General features: G+C 36.8%; 1 protein-coding gene across 1 annotated transcript; it reads left to right on the top strand.

Moving 5' to 3' along the window:
• Nucleotides 1–10150: 10150 nt before the first annotated feature.
• LOC126825562 (adhesion G protein-coupled receptor L4-like) lies at nucleotides 10151–16767 on the top strand. The gene is made up of 3 exons (XM_050555217.2): nucleotides 10151–10224; nucleotides 12833–13960; nucleotides 16750–16767. The coding sequence occupies exons 1-3, from the start codon at nucleotides 10210–10212 to the stop codon at nucleotides 16765–16767; spliced, it is 1161 nt and encodes a 386-aa protein (XP_050411174.2). The 5' UTR covers nucleotides 10151–10209.
• The last annotated feature ends 1920 nt before the right edge of the window (nucleotides 16768–18687 follow it).

The following is an 18687-nucleotide window of genomic DNA, read 5'->3' as shown; positions in this document are numbered from 1 at the left end:
TGCCCTTGGCATGCTACAGATCGGCACAACACAGGCGGTTGTGGCGCGGACGATGAATGTTTCTCAGTCTGTCATAAGCAGGCTATGGTCCAGATACCGTGATACACAATCTGTACAGGACAGACCACGCTCAGGTCGACCAAGGGCGACAACTCAAGCCCAGGATCGATTTATCCGTACCTTGGCCTTGAGAAATCGTGTCATCACAGCAAATCAGATCAGCGCTCGTCTTCAAACAGACACTGGTGTGAGAGTGAGTGGCCAGACGATTCGGAATCGACTGCATAGGGGTCACCTTCGCGCCCGACGTCCTCGCGTGATCCCTTGTTTGAGAGATCATCACATTCAGGCAAGACGTCGTTGGTGTAGGGATCGTCAACACTGGGATAAGCGACACTGGAGCAATGTGATGTTTTCAGATGAGTCAAGGCTCACTGTTGATTTTTTGGACAGACGTAGGAGGGTGTGGCGTCGTCGAAACGAGCGCTTCCAAGACGTTAACGTCATCAGACATGATCGATTTGGGGGTGGTTCTGTTATGGTGTGGGGAGGCATCACTGTTGCTAGAAGAACGGCTTTACATGTTGTTGCAGGGCGTGTTACAGGCCAGTACTACCGGGACAACATCTTGGCAGTCCATGTTGTGCCGTTCGCACGACGTCATGGCCGCCGTTTCATCTTCCAGGATGACAACGCAAGATGTCACAGGGCCAGGATCGTTACAGGTTACCTCCAACAACAGAACATCACCACATTACCTTGGCCAGCACTGAGTCCCGACCTCTCCCCCATCGAGCATGTCTGGGACATGCTTGGACAGAGGTTACGTCAACGTCAACAACGTCCTGCCAATGTCCAAGAACTTGCTGCTGCGTTGCAACAGGAATGGGACAATCTGGACCAAAATGACCTTAGACGTCTCATTAGGAGTATGCCACGTCGGATCAATGCTTGTTTGGCAAACAGAGGAGGATTTACCCGTTACTGACTTGGTTGTGATGCTGTGGTAACTTTGCTGTTTGACCCCGGGTATCATTTTACCCTTATAATGGTCAGTCTGTGCCTTACTTAGTCTAACGATCATTTGGAATAAATCGATGAATGTGAACTTCATTTCATTTTGTCATTTGTTTCTTCGTCAGTTTCATTAGGTGACTTTAATAACACTTAAAAATCAAATATCCCCTACTTTTTTTGAATAGCAAGAAGCGCACATTATTGTTATATAGCCTTATTCTATAAGAAAAATCAAAATAAAAGATACACTAGATAAAAGTACTATTAAACCAGGGGCGGATCTAGGAATTTTGAAAAGGGGGGAGGGCTGCAAAATGAAGGCATTGACCGCGGAGACGGGGCTTGCCGCTGAGGGGGGGGGGGGGTCCCCAAGAAAATTATCCGTCATTTCCTTGCATCTGTAGCCATTCCAAGAGCTATTTGCCAGACTGGTGTGTTTGAGTCGATGGTTCGAGTCATTTGGGATCCCTACAACGGGTTGGGAACGGACATATTTGAGTCTGAGAAAAGGCACTTTCAGCCGTAAAAAAGGGCACTGTTGAAAATTGGGGGGGGGGGGCCCTCGCGCCCCCCATTGAATCCGCCTCTGATTAAACATATTTAACTTGCATTCGCTTTTAAAGGAGCTAAATCGCTAATATTTGGGAACTAGAAATTGTCACAAATGGGTCGCACTAACCTTGATGTTGACAAATACGTAAGACGATATGAACATCAACTAAAAAGATATGTAATGTGATCCAGCTGCAAGGTGATATATGCATATATGCAGCATAGATAATTAAAACTTCTATTCAAGTTAAACCAACTGTATCTATTTATGTCTTACGTCGAGCTGAATACATTTTATGATTTATTGTCATTACAACATCTATTGGTGGTTAACAGTGTGTAACTAAAAACTAAAATTGGATCTTATTATTGCCAATGATATAATGTACCTTGAATTTTTTTATCACGAAGTCTATCGCATCCAGATATTTAAAGCGCGTTTACAATATATTCATTTTTTTGTATCGTAAAATTCATCTTCATTTGACGAACTACACCCAAACTACAGTCAGTGTAAACACGGTTTGGAGACTGTATCTGAACTACAGGGTACATCGAACTACAGTGTACATCATGCTTAAGAGATACTATCTAATATCCAACAGGAAAAATGACGATTAATTTAATATCCGCCAATTGGTGTTGCTGCTATTTTGTATTTTCAAAATTTATCTTCAAATTCAGAGACATCGAAAACCATATAAAGGACATTGCAAAAGTCATATCTTACGTATCTTAAGAGATGCCCTTTTAGTCTACCAAATTTATGTTTTTTTTGTTAAATTGCCTTATACATGTATTACCAAATTCGGTAGCCCTTTTAAAAGAAACGCCCGGCACCACATGGAAAATACATTTCTTTAATTGATGTTTGTCAAATTCGATTTCCGCACATTTCGCGTACATAACCACGATATAATGGTCGAACATTACGTACATCAGATAAACTATTTTTAAAGCCCAAAACTGTTCAACTAGTCTCTTTTAGTTATCAAGCACCTGTTTTATGGGATAATCTACCATTTAGTTTAAGATGTTGTACATCGCTATATTCTTTTAAAAAACAACTTAAATCACATTTATTTAATGATGCTTTTAACTGACTCTGTATACAATTGTTAACATGTCCATAATCTTGTTGTTTATTTATGATTACATTGTCACTTTGTAAAGTGCCCCTGAACATGTTTTATGAAAGGGCGCGCTATAAATATGCTGTAATAATAATAATAATAATACTATTACCAAATTTGGCGGCCATTATGAAAGAAACGCCCGGCACCATATAACAAATACTTCTTTTTTTTAATTTGACGTTTGTCAAATTCGATTTTTCGGCACCTTTCGCTTGCATAACCACTCTTTTTTTGAGGAATTTAAAAAGAAATCATTTATAATCCAACGAGTAAATAGTAAAACACACTGATTACGAGATATCGCTCTCAGAAAATTCCCCGATTTTGGGTATGATTTTGTTTGATATATTTATCACTGAACCAAACTGCATTGGTTTCTTTTGCATTTTTTTTAGGGTAAAACATTATATTATCCCTCAACGCCTAATACTGCAAGAAAAAAACCAATTTTGGTATGTAAACCTGTATGAAGCCATGACGTCATAGCTTTTATGGCGTCATAATTGGGACCCAAAATGGCGCCTGGAAATGAGTTGTCGTAACTTTCCCACAGTCTACTCACTCATGTGCTCATCGTTGTATACCAACTATCGTTGAAAAAATCAATTTACGTCGATTTTTGAACATTTTAAAAGCCGTAGTTCGATTCGGCGCCCAGGAAAAGATATAAATATACACCAAAAACATGGCAATCAATCAAGTTGAAGCGTTTTGGCGTAAAACATCTGTTTAGGCGAGATGACGTGTTTTTGGTGTACATGAGTAAGCAATAATGCTACCTGACTAAAATACCCCCCCCCCCCCTCTTGCATTCGCATGTAGTCATACATATGAGTCTCAAAATAATATAATATATTGTTAAATTATGCTCTTTTCAACTCCCCCGCCCCCGCCGCCGCCCCCTGCTCAATGAGTTATTTTACTTTTATTCTGCCATCTAAATAACTATATACCCATGACTGGTGTACCAAGTTAAATCCACATCAAAACCCCATTTGTCGATAAGTGTATTTATAATAATCACTTGAACATCCTTGGAGAATTATATCTATTTAGTGAATATTAATACCAAAGAAAGAAAACAACTCTAAATTCTGAATATAAAGTCATCAAATTCTTTTACAGATCTTATTGTGGAAACCCAAAAGTTATATGTCACCATTGCCTTTTTAATCACATTTTTGTTTTTAATGTCAAATACCAAACCATCTCTAATATTGTTTCATTATATAGAATGCAGTGTAATCCTAAACACTAAAGATTTGGCCTGAAAATTTGAAATAATATAGAGGGATCATCAATAATTAATAGTAACATTCGATAATTATAAAAATTTATTATTGTAGGAAGAAATCAACCTTTATTTTTAAACATTTAGTGAACATTTCGAATGTTAATAAATGGTTTTATTAATTAATCAATTTTTGTTTTACAAATTTTTAATTTTCTCCATTTTGTTTGATTTTTATGCTATATTTATTTTATCTATCTATAATTATTTGCCTGTGCTTTATCTTTTAGTTCCCATTTATATACTGTAGAAAATTTTGAATTCCTAATCAGTTAAAGGGACTATTTTTTCGTAAAAGTATTTCAATTTAGTGCATTATTAATGTCTTTAGTGCTTGGTTTGGTTGATATTAAATTTAGATATATTTAAAATGTATGTTTTGGGACCATGGGGTAGGGATATTGTGAACATATATATTATATTCTCAGTTCTTTTTAAGGTTAATTGTAAAAAAAAATTAAATAGCTTTTTTTGAGGGGTGGGGGGATATTGTTATTATTGAACACAATTTTATTAGTATTGAAATTAACTTTTTTGATTAATATTCCAAATGTCTCGGTGCTTTATTTTTCAATTTAAATAGCTACTTTTTATTTAATAATTGGGAATGGGGGGGGTATTTTTTCATTGTATAACACAATTTTATTAGTATTGGAATTAACTTTGTTTATTAACCTTCGGGATGTCTGTATTGGTATTAATTAGGCATTAATTTATTTTCATATCATTTATTGAATAAATAATAATTTAACAAACAAAATTATTATGTCATTTATCAATAATTACAGTTTAAACAGAACGAATGGAAGGGGTTGCATTCGAAAGGTTGTTATACTGGATATAAATTGGTAAAATACAACACAAGTTTTTGTTATACATACGTTTGTACGAAACAACACGAGTTTCAGAAATTTCAACACAAGTTTCAGAAATTTCAACACAAGTTTCAGAAATTTCAACACAAACAAGTTTCAGAAATTTCAACACAAATAATGTGTAGATTTTCAGACAAGTTTTGTGTTGTTTCAACATTTAACACAAGTTTTGTGTTGTTTCAACATTTAACACAAGTTTTGTGTTGTTTCAACATTTAACACAAGTTTTGTGTTGTTTCAACATTTAACACAAGATTGTGTTGTTAAATAGAGACACCTAACTTGTGTTGAAAATAACACAAGTTTTGTGTTGTTTCAACATTTAACACAAGATTGTGTTGTTAAATAGAGACACCTAACTTGTGTTGAAAATACAAGTTTTTTTTCAGTGCTTTACTACACTAGGATCTGGAAGAGTTGTTATATAACACAGATCCTTTTTCGTTTCGTTTTTTTGTAGTTCAAAATTTCGTTTTACTTGTCTTTACTACACTAGGATCTGGAAGAGTTGTTATATTACCGCCGTCTTGGCGTATCATGTTCGGAACTGCGGGTAAACCACTAGAAACGTCAACGCTGATTGATTAATCAATGTCTGACGCCATAGGGTCAAAAGCCGCTCGCACGGCTCATGACACGAACTACCAATACAAGTTGTCAGATCTTCATGTAGTGTAGGCTATCGAAAGTATAAAAAAAAAAACGAAACGAAATATAGATCTGTATTTTAATCAGACTTTAATTCGAATGTAAATTTTTGAAAATGGTAGAGTTCTACCATCATACCGACGATATAAATATCTATTGTAAAGCATGATTTGTGTGAATAAATTTCATAGTGATGAGCTAAATTATTAATAAGTACCTTTACTGTAAAACACAACGCAACAACGCAATGTGAGTGTGTGACATATAGATATATTCTGGCCCAACATTTAGTTTTAATGTCAAACGCATTATTTTGATTATTACTATTTGGACCACCACAAACGATAACCCAATGATTGGTTTCTCTTCTAGAGGTCAGTTTTAAAAAAATGACGTGTTTTCCCACAATACTGTAATTCACAATGAAACCCCGCGAATGGCGAATGATGGCAATTTATTGATTTTTACTATTTGAACCACGACAAACGATAACCCAATGACTGGTAGGACCAATTGTAATACTATATAATATGCAATACTATATATTCTATGAATGGTGCCCTGTTTGAGATATTAAAGATACATTATGGGAGATAAGATAACGAGATCCCGTCTTCATTAGCCCAGGTTAGGAGCAGAACAGTAGGACGTTAAACTCCATTTCATTTCAAGATAACGAGATGGCAGTTCTCGCTATAATAGTTAAAAACTAGATAGTGTAAAGGTAATTTACTGAAAATTTCAGTCAAATTGATCCACTATGAGCCGAGACAGAAGCGGGTGAAATTTTGGCATAGTCTCGGTCATCATTACTGAAATCATTATTATAAACAGCTTAGTCTCGATTATCCACTTTTATTGATTTAATTATCAACGGCCGTTAGCGGCATATAGGAATCTAATACAGCCAACATCGAAGGCTAGCCTTGACATCGAGAGTTTATTATGGTCTGGATAAGTTAATTAATGTCTAATTGATAATTTAGATAACATTTCAGGCCTAAAGAAAGACTTGTAATAAGCAGATTTAGCTCTTGCATAATGTATGTTTAAAATGGGTGACAGCGAGAACTGGGCTAAGTAGATATCTTACATTATTCTCCGACTTTCCCAGACCAACTCACTGACAGTTCTGTCACTATCAATTTCTGGAAGTGGAATACTGATGTCCAACCATCTGATGCACACATTAGTCCAATTATATGCAATAAAGTTGACTTAAGAAGGTTCCCAAATAGAACACATACCCATCATACCAGAAAATGGTAATTGCCCCGCCAGTGGTGTAGGACTGATGGCCTGAAAAGGACAGCTATCTAGTCGTTCGGATATTACGAACAACCGAGATCCCGTATATACATTGGCGTACACGTAAAAGATCCCTTCGCAGTTGGAATTCGATATAAGAGTATGCTATAGAGAGAGAGAGAGAGGGGGGGGGGGGGGGTAAACGTTCACTCGTCACAAACTAGGTCATTTCGGGACTAACATATGGTTCAACTTAATTTCAATAATTCGCTTGCGCGTAGTGGTCTTTAGCAGTGGGAGGAAACCGGGGGACCCGGAAGAAAACCCATGAGGTTGGACGGGCCACCCTACACCTCAATGACACACGTGCTAACCATTCGGCCTCCATCCCAGTCGGGGTAGAACAGTAGGGCGTTAAACCCCATTTCATTTCATTTCATTTCCATTGGATGACCGAGAGATTCTAAGTTTGATTTGTAAATGTGACGGTCATCTTGTGGATCATTATTCGTTCCACTATCGGTGGTTATGAATATTTATATAATCTCATTAATAAATTTATGGTGGAATAAAACCAATGTTCTTCCATCAGATAAATTTGTTTTGTAACTAAGATTACTAAAGGAAGGATGTCCGTATGTTCAATATTAAAATCATGAAGGTGGGTTTCATTTTTCATCAGTATATATACTTGTTTTATTAAACTATAATAAGATGACATAAAAATAGAATTATTATTTTTTTTCACGACAGTTAGAAGACATATGTTCATATTGTTAATAATCGTAGACCAATCCGCAGGTCCAAAACATGACATAGACATAAAATTATTTATGACATAGAAGTAATGTTGGTGATGGTGATAGGTATGTTTTGTGAACTAATAAACTATATTGTGTTTATAAATACATGTAGAAATATTTTGTACCTCTAATCATGTTCGGATTGCAGAGTAAGTGAATACCAGCACTGGTGGACGAATTTTCTTCTTTGGTTTCCTTTTAGCTGATTTTTTTTCAATATTTTGTTATTTCATTATGTATTGGTATATTTTGTTTCTTTTCGGAAGATCATGTTCGGGTTCGAGAGTAAGTGAATACAAGCACTGGTGGACGTACGGGTGCTACTACCTTTCTCCTCGGGTTTCTTCTTAGCAGATTTCCTTTCATTTTCTTTGTTATTCTATTATGTTTCGGTATATTTTGTTTAATTTCGGAAGATTGTGTTTCGTTGTTTTGGATACTCGTCCATGTAAAATATTATATATTCAAAACGTATTTTAGCTTCAGTTTTCATGAACAAAGTCCCTGTCTGGCAAGTTAAAATTTGTACCGGATCTTAAAATAGCAATTAGCGCTATTGGTAAAACAAATAACTTTATCGATGTGATGCGACTCGACTTAACTTTAGACTATACGCAATAACTGAGACAACTATATTATCCATCCACCCCTGATATATAAAAGATTTTATTTTCAATTTACCATTACAAATATTCTAAGGGGTTTGGGCTAAATATATCACGTTAAACCCCATTTCATTTCTAAATATATCACATTACACCCCATTTCATTTCTAAATATATCACGTTACACCCCATTTCATTTCTAAATATATCCCCGTAGCTAACCTCATTCCATTTCTAAATATATCTCCCGTAGCTAACCTCATTCCATTTCTAAATATATCACCTGTAAATAACCTCATTTCATCTCTAAATATATCACCCGTAAGTAACCTCATTTGATTTCTAAATATATCACCCGTAAGTAACCTCATTTCATTTCTAAATATATCACCCGTAACTAACCTCATTTCATTTCTAAATATATCACCTGTAACTTACCTCATTTTATTTCTAAATATATCACCTGTAACTAACCTCATTTCATTTCTAAATATATCACCCGTAAGTAACCTCATTTCATTTCTAAATATATCACCCGTAACTAACCTCATTTCATTTCTAAATATATCACCCGTAACTAACCTCATTTCATTTCTAAATATATCACCCGTAAGTAACCTCATTTCATTTCTAAATATATCACCTGTAACTAACCTCATTTCATTTCTAAATATATCACCCGTAACTAACCTCATTTCATTTCTAAATATATCACCCGTAAGTAACCTCATTTCATTTCTAAATATATCACCTGTAACTTACCTCATTTTATTTCTAAATATATCACCCGTAACTTACCTCATTTTATTTCTAAATATATCACCCGTAAGTAACCTCATTTCATTTCTAAATATATCACCTGTAACTTACCTCATTTTATTTCTAAATATATCACCCGTAACGAAATTCATTTCATTTCTAAATATATCACCTGTAACTTACCTCATTTTATTTCTAAATATATCACCCGTAACTTACCTCATTTTATTTCTAAATATATCACCTGTAACTTACCTCATTTCATTTCTAAATATATCACCCGTAACTAGCCGAGTGCTCGGATGTTAAGTAAGAATTAAAGGTGGTTCTAGAATTATTTCAAATATATTATTTAAAATTAAGTACATTCATTTTCTTGGTGACAGCGATATCGCCTCTTGAACTGTTGAAAACTACTTTATCTGATAATAAAACGAAATATTTATCTTATTTTTATTTCAGAAAGCTGTGCAAATCTTAGTTTATATTGTAGTTGTTACCTTGCCAGGAATCGTTTCCACCGACGATGTGGACGTTCTCTTGCTGTGTCCACATTGTCTTGAACATGAACGTCACGTACTCGGAGGACTGGATTGTCTTCGTTGTATGTGTGATGAGGAATGTCTGTTTTACGGAGATTGTTGTGTTGATATAAAGGTTAATAACGGCCTTCACACACAGGAAATACAGTCGGATTTCACGTGCATCGCAACACCCAGAGAATCAAAATACCGATTTAAGGACCTATCACATGGTGATGGTTTCTATATGGTTGCTAACTATAAACGTCAAGATGGACTTCTAGAAAACTGTGACCATACGGTCCTACCTGTTTCCTGTCCCAAAACTGGCAAAACATACATCAACAACCAATGTGCATTTCTTAACAAAGAAACTTCATGTACACATTGGAAAATTCGAGGCGAATGTAAATACAATAAAAACAGGGTTGCTGTCTGCGAGGATTACATTGTTCCACCACAATTTGCAAAGTTGAGATATTGTGATATTCGGAGATCGGAACCAATAATTTCTGAGTGCGATCCGAAATTCCCAGGATTATACCAAGAATTGTCTGAAATTTGTACCAAATACTTTGTCCTCGTCCAGAACTCAAAAACCAAGAAAGTTTACAGGAACATGTATTGCGCTTTATGCAACGGGTATAGATTGGCAATGGCTAAAGGCCAACCAATTTACCCTGTGAAAACTCTAGTTGGTTTCACGGATCAGTTTGAAAAATCGGTGAAATCATGCGACGGAAGGATTTCTTGGATGGATGCTCGAGCGGTAAGTATCTTACTAGTATTATATTACACTGTACCTCGTCTCCTGTATCCAGCCAGAAACGTAGGTCTCGGGACCCATATACCCATAAGTGTCTGAGCCATAAAGTTTGAAAAATGAAATTTGATTAAATACATGGATGATATATGTATATCTAAACTTTTCAGATTTAATACGAGTATATTTGATAATATATATATATATATAAATTTTTCAGATAAAAAATTATGGCTGTGTGAAATCACTAAATACTTCTATAATCACAGCGAGGTCATTTTGAATCTGACCTCTGGTATAAAACTTACACTATATACTCGTATAGTGCGTTGATAGTATGATACAAGAGTTAACCACGACAATGTCACGTTGGTAGTATGATATAAGAGTTAACCACGACAATGTCACGTTGGTAGTATGATATGAGAGTTAACCACGACAATGTCACGTTGGTAGTATGATATGAGAGTTAACCACGACAATGTGACATTGATAGTATGATATAAGAGTTAACCATGACAATGTCACATTGATAGTATGATATAAGAGTTAACCACGACAATGTGACATTGATAGTACATGTATGATATAAGAGTTAACCATGACAATGTCACATTGATCGTATGATATAAGAGTTAACCAGGACAATGTCACATTGATAGTATGATATGAGAGTTAACCAGGACAATGTCACATTGATAGTTTGATATAAGAGTTAACCACGACAATGTCACATTGATAGTTTGATATAAGAGTTAACCACGACAATGTCACATTGATAGTATGATATAAGAGTTAACCACGACAATATCACATTGATAGTATGATATGAGAGTTAACCACGACAATGTCACATTGATAGTTTGATATAAGAGTTAACCACGACAATGTCACATTGATAGTATGATATAAGAGTTAACCACGACAATGTCACATTGATCGTATGATATAAGAGTTAACCACGACAATGTCACATTGATCGTATGATATAAGAGTTAACCATGACAATGTCACATTGATAGTATGATATGAGAGTTAACCACGACAATGTCACATTGATAGTTTGATATAAGAGTTAACCACGACAATGTCACTTTGATAGTATGATATAAGAGTTAACCACGACAATATCACATTGGTAGTATGATATGAGAGTTAACCAGGACAATGTCACATTGATAGTTTGATATGAGAGTTAACCACGACAATGTCACATTGATAGTATAATATAAGAGTTAAACACGACAATGTCACGTTGATACTACCATTCTGGTATATCATTAATTCACATGCAATCATGAGAATAATTGACATCATGCGTTTACTGTAAAATACGATATATAAATAAAAAATAATGACGATAGATTATCCCGTAACGTTGATGGCATGATTCATAATTATTACAAATTCATAAAGATGACGACTTGGAATTATTTATACAAAAAAACCCATTAAATGCATGTAAGGTTGATGCACAGGGCCAAGGTTAACCACGACTCTGTTGGGACTAAGGTTGATGCACAGGGCCAAGGTTAACCACGACTCTGTTGGGACTAAGGTTGATGCACAGGGCCAAGGTTAACCACGACTCTGTTGGGACTAAGGTTGGTGCACAGAGCCAAGGTTAACCACGACTTTGTTGGGACTAAGGTTGATGCACAGGGCCAAGGTTAAGCACGACTTTGTTGGGACTAAGGTTGGTGCACAGAGCCAAGGTTAACCATGACTTTGTTGGGACTAAGGTTGATGCACAGGGCCAAGGTTAAGCACGACTTTGTTGGGACTAAGGTTGGTGCACATGGCCAAGGTTAAGCTCAACTCTGTTGAGACTAAGGTTGATGCACATGGCTATGGTCAACCACGACCCTGTTGGGACTAAGCTTGATGCACAGGGCCAAGGTTAACCACGACGCTGTTGGGACTAATAATGAATGATATGATTATTTCACTGAGGTTGCTGTTTATATTGAGATCACAGGTATCTTACAGCACGTGGTTGTTATTCCTATCACAGGTATCTTACAGCACGTGGTTGTTATTCCTATCACAGGTATCTTACAGCACGTGGTTTTTATTCCTAACACAGGTATATTACAGCAAGTCGTTGTTATTCCTATCAGTACCAATTGTTCTCCAAAACCTTTAAATTTAATTCAATCGTCTTAGAGGGGTGGATGGCCGAATGGTTAACATTTGCGCGCTATATCATACGGTCTCTATCATTGAGTCAACTGGCGGGGTTTCGATTCCCAGGTTGTACGTGACAAGGAGTAGGGTCGCCTGTCCAACCTCGTGGGTTTTCTCCGGGTCCTCCAGTTTCCTCCCAGGGCTAAAGACTCCTACGTGCAAGCGAATTGTTGAAATAAAATAGACCCATATGTTAGCCCCGAAATGACCTAGTTTGTGTCGAGTGGAAGTTAAACCCCATTTCTCTCCCTCTCTCTTGGGGCTCTGGTTAAATTCACGGTCCCTTTAAGACAAAAAGCAATACACTTAGTCTTAACATGATTTGTGACCACTTTTTAGAACTTTTATGCACATGTTCGTACGATTTACCACAAATTACTAATTAACTATTATATTAATTAATTTATTGTTATATTATTTATTTTAGAACAAATGTCGACCCATTCAGTGTTACTCTAATAAGATACTACGAGGTGGAGAGTGTGAGTATGATAATATGACAGCATTGGGTAATACCTATCAAATGATGATTAATTTAAAGATACCAACCAGAGCTCGGGTTCCATTCTTTAAACAAATGATAGGAAACATGATGACATCAATATCGTTACTGATATACTCTACTGATTATACAGTCACTACTTCTAAACCAGTGTTGATCGGGGAATCTTCCTATTTCTATATGAATATTTGGTTTATCGTGAATAGCAACATCACATTAAAGGACTTTGAAACTGTTATCCCCAGGAGTGGTAGTGGATTCTTCTGGGCTTCAGCATTATCACTTGAGCGCAAAATAAATTATACATACGTATCCCATGCGCAGCCTATAATGCGACATTTTGTCTCCAACATAACCACGAAGTTGTGTTGTTCCGAAAAGCCTGTTTCAGAGGTCGGAGAAATAATAGCCGCCAAATACAACTATGAACCAATAAGCCACCAGATGTCCTGTTCATTTATCGAATTTGATAAGAAAGACAAAGAGTTTGATACCGATAAAGCATTGGCATCTGTTGAACATCTCAATCTTACCTTATCTCATGGTGAGTATTCAGTGTATCAGCATGACCTTCGAGTATGTTTTCAAACGTTTCTCAATAAAACCAACTTTACGCATAGTAACGAAACCATAGAGTACTATGACACCCACACAAAGTTTGATTGGATTCTCCGGTATTTAACTATTGTTTTGATCACTCTGTCTTTGATATCTATATGTATAGCTTTAATAACATATGGTATGTTCCCAGAAATGAGAACACAGCCAGGCATCAACAACATAGGGTTAATGCTTAATCTTTTTCTGGCTCAGTTAATGTTAATTACGGGCCTGGATCAGACACAAGATAAAATATTGTGTAGAAGTATTGGAATAAGCATCCATTACCTCTGGCTCGGTATGGCACTATGGATGAATGTATGTACCTATCACATGTTCAAGGTATTTGTTTTACAGAAACTGGTCAGACATTCTGCTCAATCTCACGGTATTCAGACATTGAAATACCTTGTTTATGCCAATGGGTTACCAATGATACTGATAGTTTGTATAGTTATTGCAAATGTCACGTTGTCAGGGGGGATGGAGATAGGTTATGGGGGTAATGTGTGTTATCTATCCTCTAAAAAACTTGTTGGCTATTGTTTTGTTTTACCCTTATGTCTTATCATTATCCTAAATATTGTTTTCTTTTTGTGGACAATTATCTCCATCTCTCGCGTTAAACAACAGGGAAAACAATCTGGAGAACGAAACAATATTGTAATTTATACAAAGCTTTCTGTTCTGACGGGTCTGTTTTGGTTGCTAGCTGTTTTATCCAATTTTATCACTAGTTGGGCTTTAGAATATTTGTCTGTAATTTTTAATGCATCTCAAGGGGTCTTCATTCTGTGGTCCTTTATATTAAATAAATCTGTGCTTTCTAAATGGAAGCGAATACTGTTAAGTGGGACTGAATCGGGCTCAAGTGAACAGGCTACAAAATCTAGCCAACTTAAGTCAGTGTAGATCTGGCTTGTAGTAAATACAGGGTTTTCATCCATCTTAAAGCTCTGACATCTTTGTTTAACAGCTACATGTTGGTCTGGTTGGTTGTAGACAGAACAATAACTTAGATATACCTGGCCATATGCATAGGACTGTAAACATACGACACAATACCTAGAGGACTTACTCATTGGAGAACGCGGGCGACATTTATATAGTGCTGTAGTAGTAGTAATAGTTGTAGTTTGTTGTTGTAATAGTAGTAGTAGTTGTAGAAGTAGTAGTTGTAGTAGCATCAGTAGTAATAGTAGTAGTAGTAGTAGTAGTAGTAGTAGTAGTAGCAGGCAGTAGTAGTAGCAGGCAGTAGTAGTAGTGGTAGTAGTAGTAGTAGTAGTAGTAGTAGTAGTAGTAGTAGTAGCAGTAGTAGTAGTAGTAGTAGTAGTAGTGGTAGTAGTAGTAGTAGCAGGCAGTAGTAGTAGTAGTAGTAGTAGGAGTAGTAGTAGTAGTAGTAGTAGTAGCAGGCAGTAGTAGTAGTAGTAGTAGTAGTAGTAGTAGCAGTAGTAGTAGTTGTAGTAGTAGTAGCAGGCAGTAGTAGTAGTAGTAGTAGTAGTAGTAGTAGTAGCAGGCAGTAGTAGTAGTAGTAATAGTTGTAGTTTGTTGTTGTAATAGTAGTAGTAGTTGTAGAAGTTGTAGTTGTAGTAGCATCAGTAGTAATAGTAGTAGTAGTAGTAGTAGTAGTAGTAGTAGTAGTAGTAGCAGGCAGTAGTAGTAGTGGTAGTGGTAGTAGTAGTAGCAGGCAGTAGTAGTAGTAGTAGTAGTAGTAGTAGTAGTAGTAGTAGCTGGCAGTAGTATTTGTAGTAGTAGTAGTAGTAGTAGCAGGCAGTAGTAGTAGTAGTAGTAGTAGTAGTAGTAGTAGTAGCAGTAGTAGTAGCAGGCAGTAGTAGCAGTAGTAGTAGTAGTAGTAGTAGGCAGTAGTGGTGGTGGTAGTAGTAGTAGTAGTAGTAGTAGTAGCAGGCAGTAGTATTTGTAGTAGTAGTAGTAGTAGTAGTAGTAGTAGGCAGTAGTGGTGGTGGTAGTAGTAGTAGTAGTAGTAGTAGTAGTAGCAGGCAGTAGTATTTGTAGTAGTAGTAGTAGTAGTAGTAGTAGTAGTAGTAGCAGTAGTAGTAGCAGGCAGTAGTAGCAGTAGTAGTAGTAGTAGTAGCAGGCAGTAGTAGTAGTAGTAGTAGTAGTAGTAGTAGTAGTAGTAGGCAGTAGTGGTGGTGGTAGTAGTAGTAGTAGTAGTAGTAGTAGTAGTAGTAGTAGCAGGCAGTAGTAGTAGTAGTAGTAGTAGTAGTAGTAGTAGTAGTAGCAGGCAGTAGTAGTAGTAGTAGTAGTAGTAGTAGTAGTAGTAGTAGCAGGCAGTAGTAGTAGTAGTAGTAGTAGTAGTAGTTGTAGTTGTAGTAGTAGTATTTGTAGTAGTAGTAGTAGTAGTAGTAGTAGTAGTAGTAGTAGTAGTAGTAGTAGTAGTAGTTGTAGTAGTATTTGTAGTAGTAGTAGTAGTAGTAGTAGTAGTAGTTGTAGTAGTAGTAGTAGTAGTAGTAGTAGTAGTTGTAGTAGTAGTTGTAGTAGTAGTAGTAGAATTTGTTTATTTCTGGATTCTCCAATAATAGATATGATAATCATATGCTGGTTTAGTGATCATCTATAGAGAGAGAGAGAAATGGGGTTTAACGTCCACTCGACACAAACTAGGTCATTTCGAGACTAACATATGTTCAATTTTATTTCAATAAATCGCTTGCGCGTAGGGGTCTTTAGCAGTGGGAGGAAACCGGAGGAAAACCCACGAGATTGGAAGTGATCATCTATAACTTCCAGTATAGATCACTGGAATGATGAAATATAACTTGTCTCCAATGATTACAAGTGTTGGTTTAGGAATACAACTCTATAAGAACGGTTAATGAATAAACCATAAAGTACATCTGACATTTATAAAATAATTTGTAACAACACCCTCAAGACTTTGTTATATGTATATATATAACCTTTCGCATTTTATCAATTTAATTACTTATTTAATTAATTATTATCCTCGAGGGGCACTTGTAATATAAAACTAGTATAGCTGGTATGTATGATCTGTTGTTTCTTACACGACAATATTTCACAAACCGTTTAACAACTAAGGTATACATGCGATATATCACGAGTGAAATATAAGTAACAATACAGGTAATTAAATAATATATATTCTTTATTATATATTGTCCATTATATATAGTCTATTATATATTGACTATTATAGTATTGTTTATTATATATTGTGTATTATATATTCTATATTGTCTATTATATATTGTTTATTATAGTATTGTAATAAACTGTAGTGTTAACTATAAGATACGAATATCTTTAATTTTATCTAGGATTCATACCATTTCTATTGGACAATCATGCTACTAGTTTGGCGACCTGGGCAGTAAGGTGGACGTTGACACCGCCCCCCCCCCCCCCGCCGCTCCCAGCTAGTAATAGTAGCAACATCATAAATAACATGGATTACTACTGACCAATAGTGAAGCTGATGTCGCAAGGTGGTACGCGTTAATTACTGGCTTGTTTTTTTGTTGGTTTTTTTTTGGGGGGGGGGGGATTCGGTATAAAGCATCGAGCAATCAAAATAAAATTTGGAGGTTTTTTTTACCCTGTTTAAAGTCTGCAAAACAGCACCAAAAAAAAAATAAGGATTAGTGTCCTTCGTCACGATCGCTAATTCTTTACTTCACGTCGTGTATCGAAATAGACATCATATTTTGGAAGGGGTCGCGGTGGCTAAGTGGGTAAGTGGGTAAGACGCTGGCTCGCTAGCATGGATGTCGGGTGTTCGATCCCTGCAGTGGCCGAGAAAGTTCATCCAGATTTTCCGGCGTGGTTCCCCCTTGTCAATGATGCCTGACAAGTCGTCAAGTCGTTCGGATGGGACGAAAAACCTAGGTCCTGTGTACACATTGGAGTGCATGTAAAAGATCCCTTGGAATTCGATATAAGAGTAGGCGGTAGTGCCGCTGTCCGGGCAAAATTTCCCTCATAGCACACTGTATGGCGTATGCCCGTCTTCATTAGCCCAGTTCGGAGCAGAACAGTGGGACGTTAAACTCAATTTCATTTTATTTTCTTCTTCTTGGTCTATTACTGTTTAACGTCTGTTTCAACCGAGGGGGATATCGCAGACAAATTGGGGGTATTTCGTGTGGGAAAGAGAAAGAGAGAAATGGAGTTTAACGTCCACTGGACAAAAACTAGGTCATTTCGGGACTAACATATGGTTAACTTTTATTTCAATAATTCGCTTGCGCGTAGGGGTCTTTAGCAGTGGGGGAAATCGTACAACCGGGGAATCGAAACCACGCCAGTTGACTCAATGCCAGACCTTACGATGTAGCGTGCACACGTTAACCATTCTGCCACCCAAACCCACCTCCGCCGACCTATATAAGGTATATATGTATTATAGTCGATGGACCGAGAAGTCAAGAACGGAAGTGCGAGATCGCGAGGAAACAGGGCGAGAATGCGAGGATCGCACCCCGAGAACACGGGATTGTCTTTACATCGACTTCTCGCTCCCTCGTCCCTCGACTTCTCACGTCGACTTTTCGCTCCCTCGACTTCTCACCCTTGACTTCGCGCTCTCTCGATTTCTCGCATTTGAAAATCATCGCACTCCCGTCCTCGAGTTCTCGCCTTCGACCTCTCGCTCCCTCGCGTTCTCGAATTTGAAAATCATCGACTCCTCGGGCCCTCGCGTTATCGCCTTTTAGTTTTTCTCGCGTTCTCGCTTTGTCACAACACAGGAATGTGACCTTCTATCCGTATATATATGCATACACCATGTCGAACCAGACAATATATAATAACAAACAACAGGAATGCAATGCCTGTTGAAAACTCGATCTTACCTGCTCTCGCTTCGGCTCGTTTTTTTTTTCAACAATTCGTAATGTCATTGTCAGGCAACCAAACCTCTGTCAATTCACTCAGATATGTTTGTTCTTCAATCTAGTCGTTTTGATTTGCATAAATACTCCCACAAAACGATATCATCGCCACTTGTTTCCAATATTTACATCGTTTTCGTCCATTTTCATTTTGTCACTGCCGCCATGCGCTGACGTCACACAAATAGACGCATTCGGCAGACCTCGTTTTTTTTTTGTTGCTGGGGTTGAGGGATTCTACCGATATTCGCCGAATATGTATAGACGTTTCACTGACGCATGAGACGACCCTACTCCTTATTATGTGTT

This window comes from Patella vulgata, chromosome 6 (assembly GCF_932274485.2).
Source record: "Patella vulgata chromosome 6, xgPatVulg1.2, whole genome shotgun sequence".
In the NCBI taxonomy this organism is placed as follows: domain Eukaryota; kingdom Metazoa; phylum Mollusca; class Gastropoda; family Patellidae; genus Patella; species Patella vulgata.
This window is presented reverse-complemented; position numbering and strand designations above follow the sequence as displayed.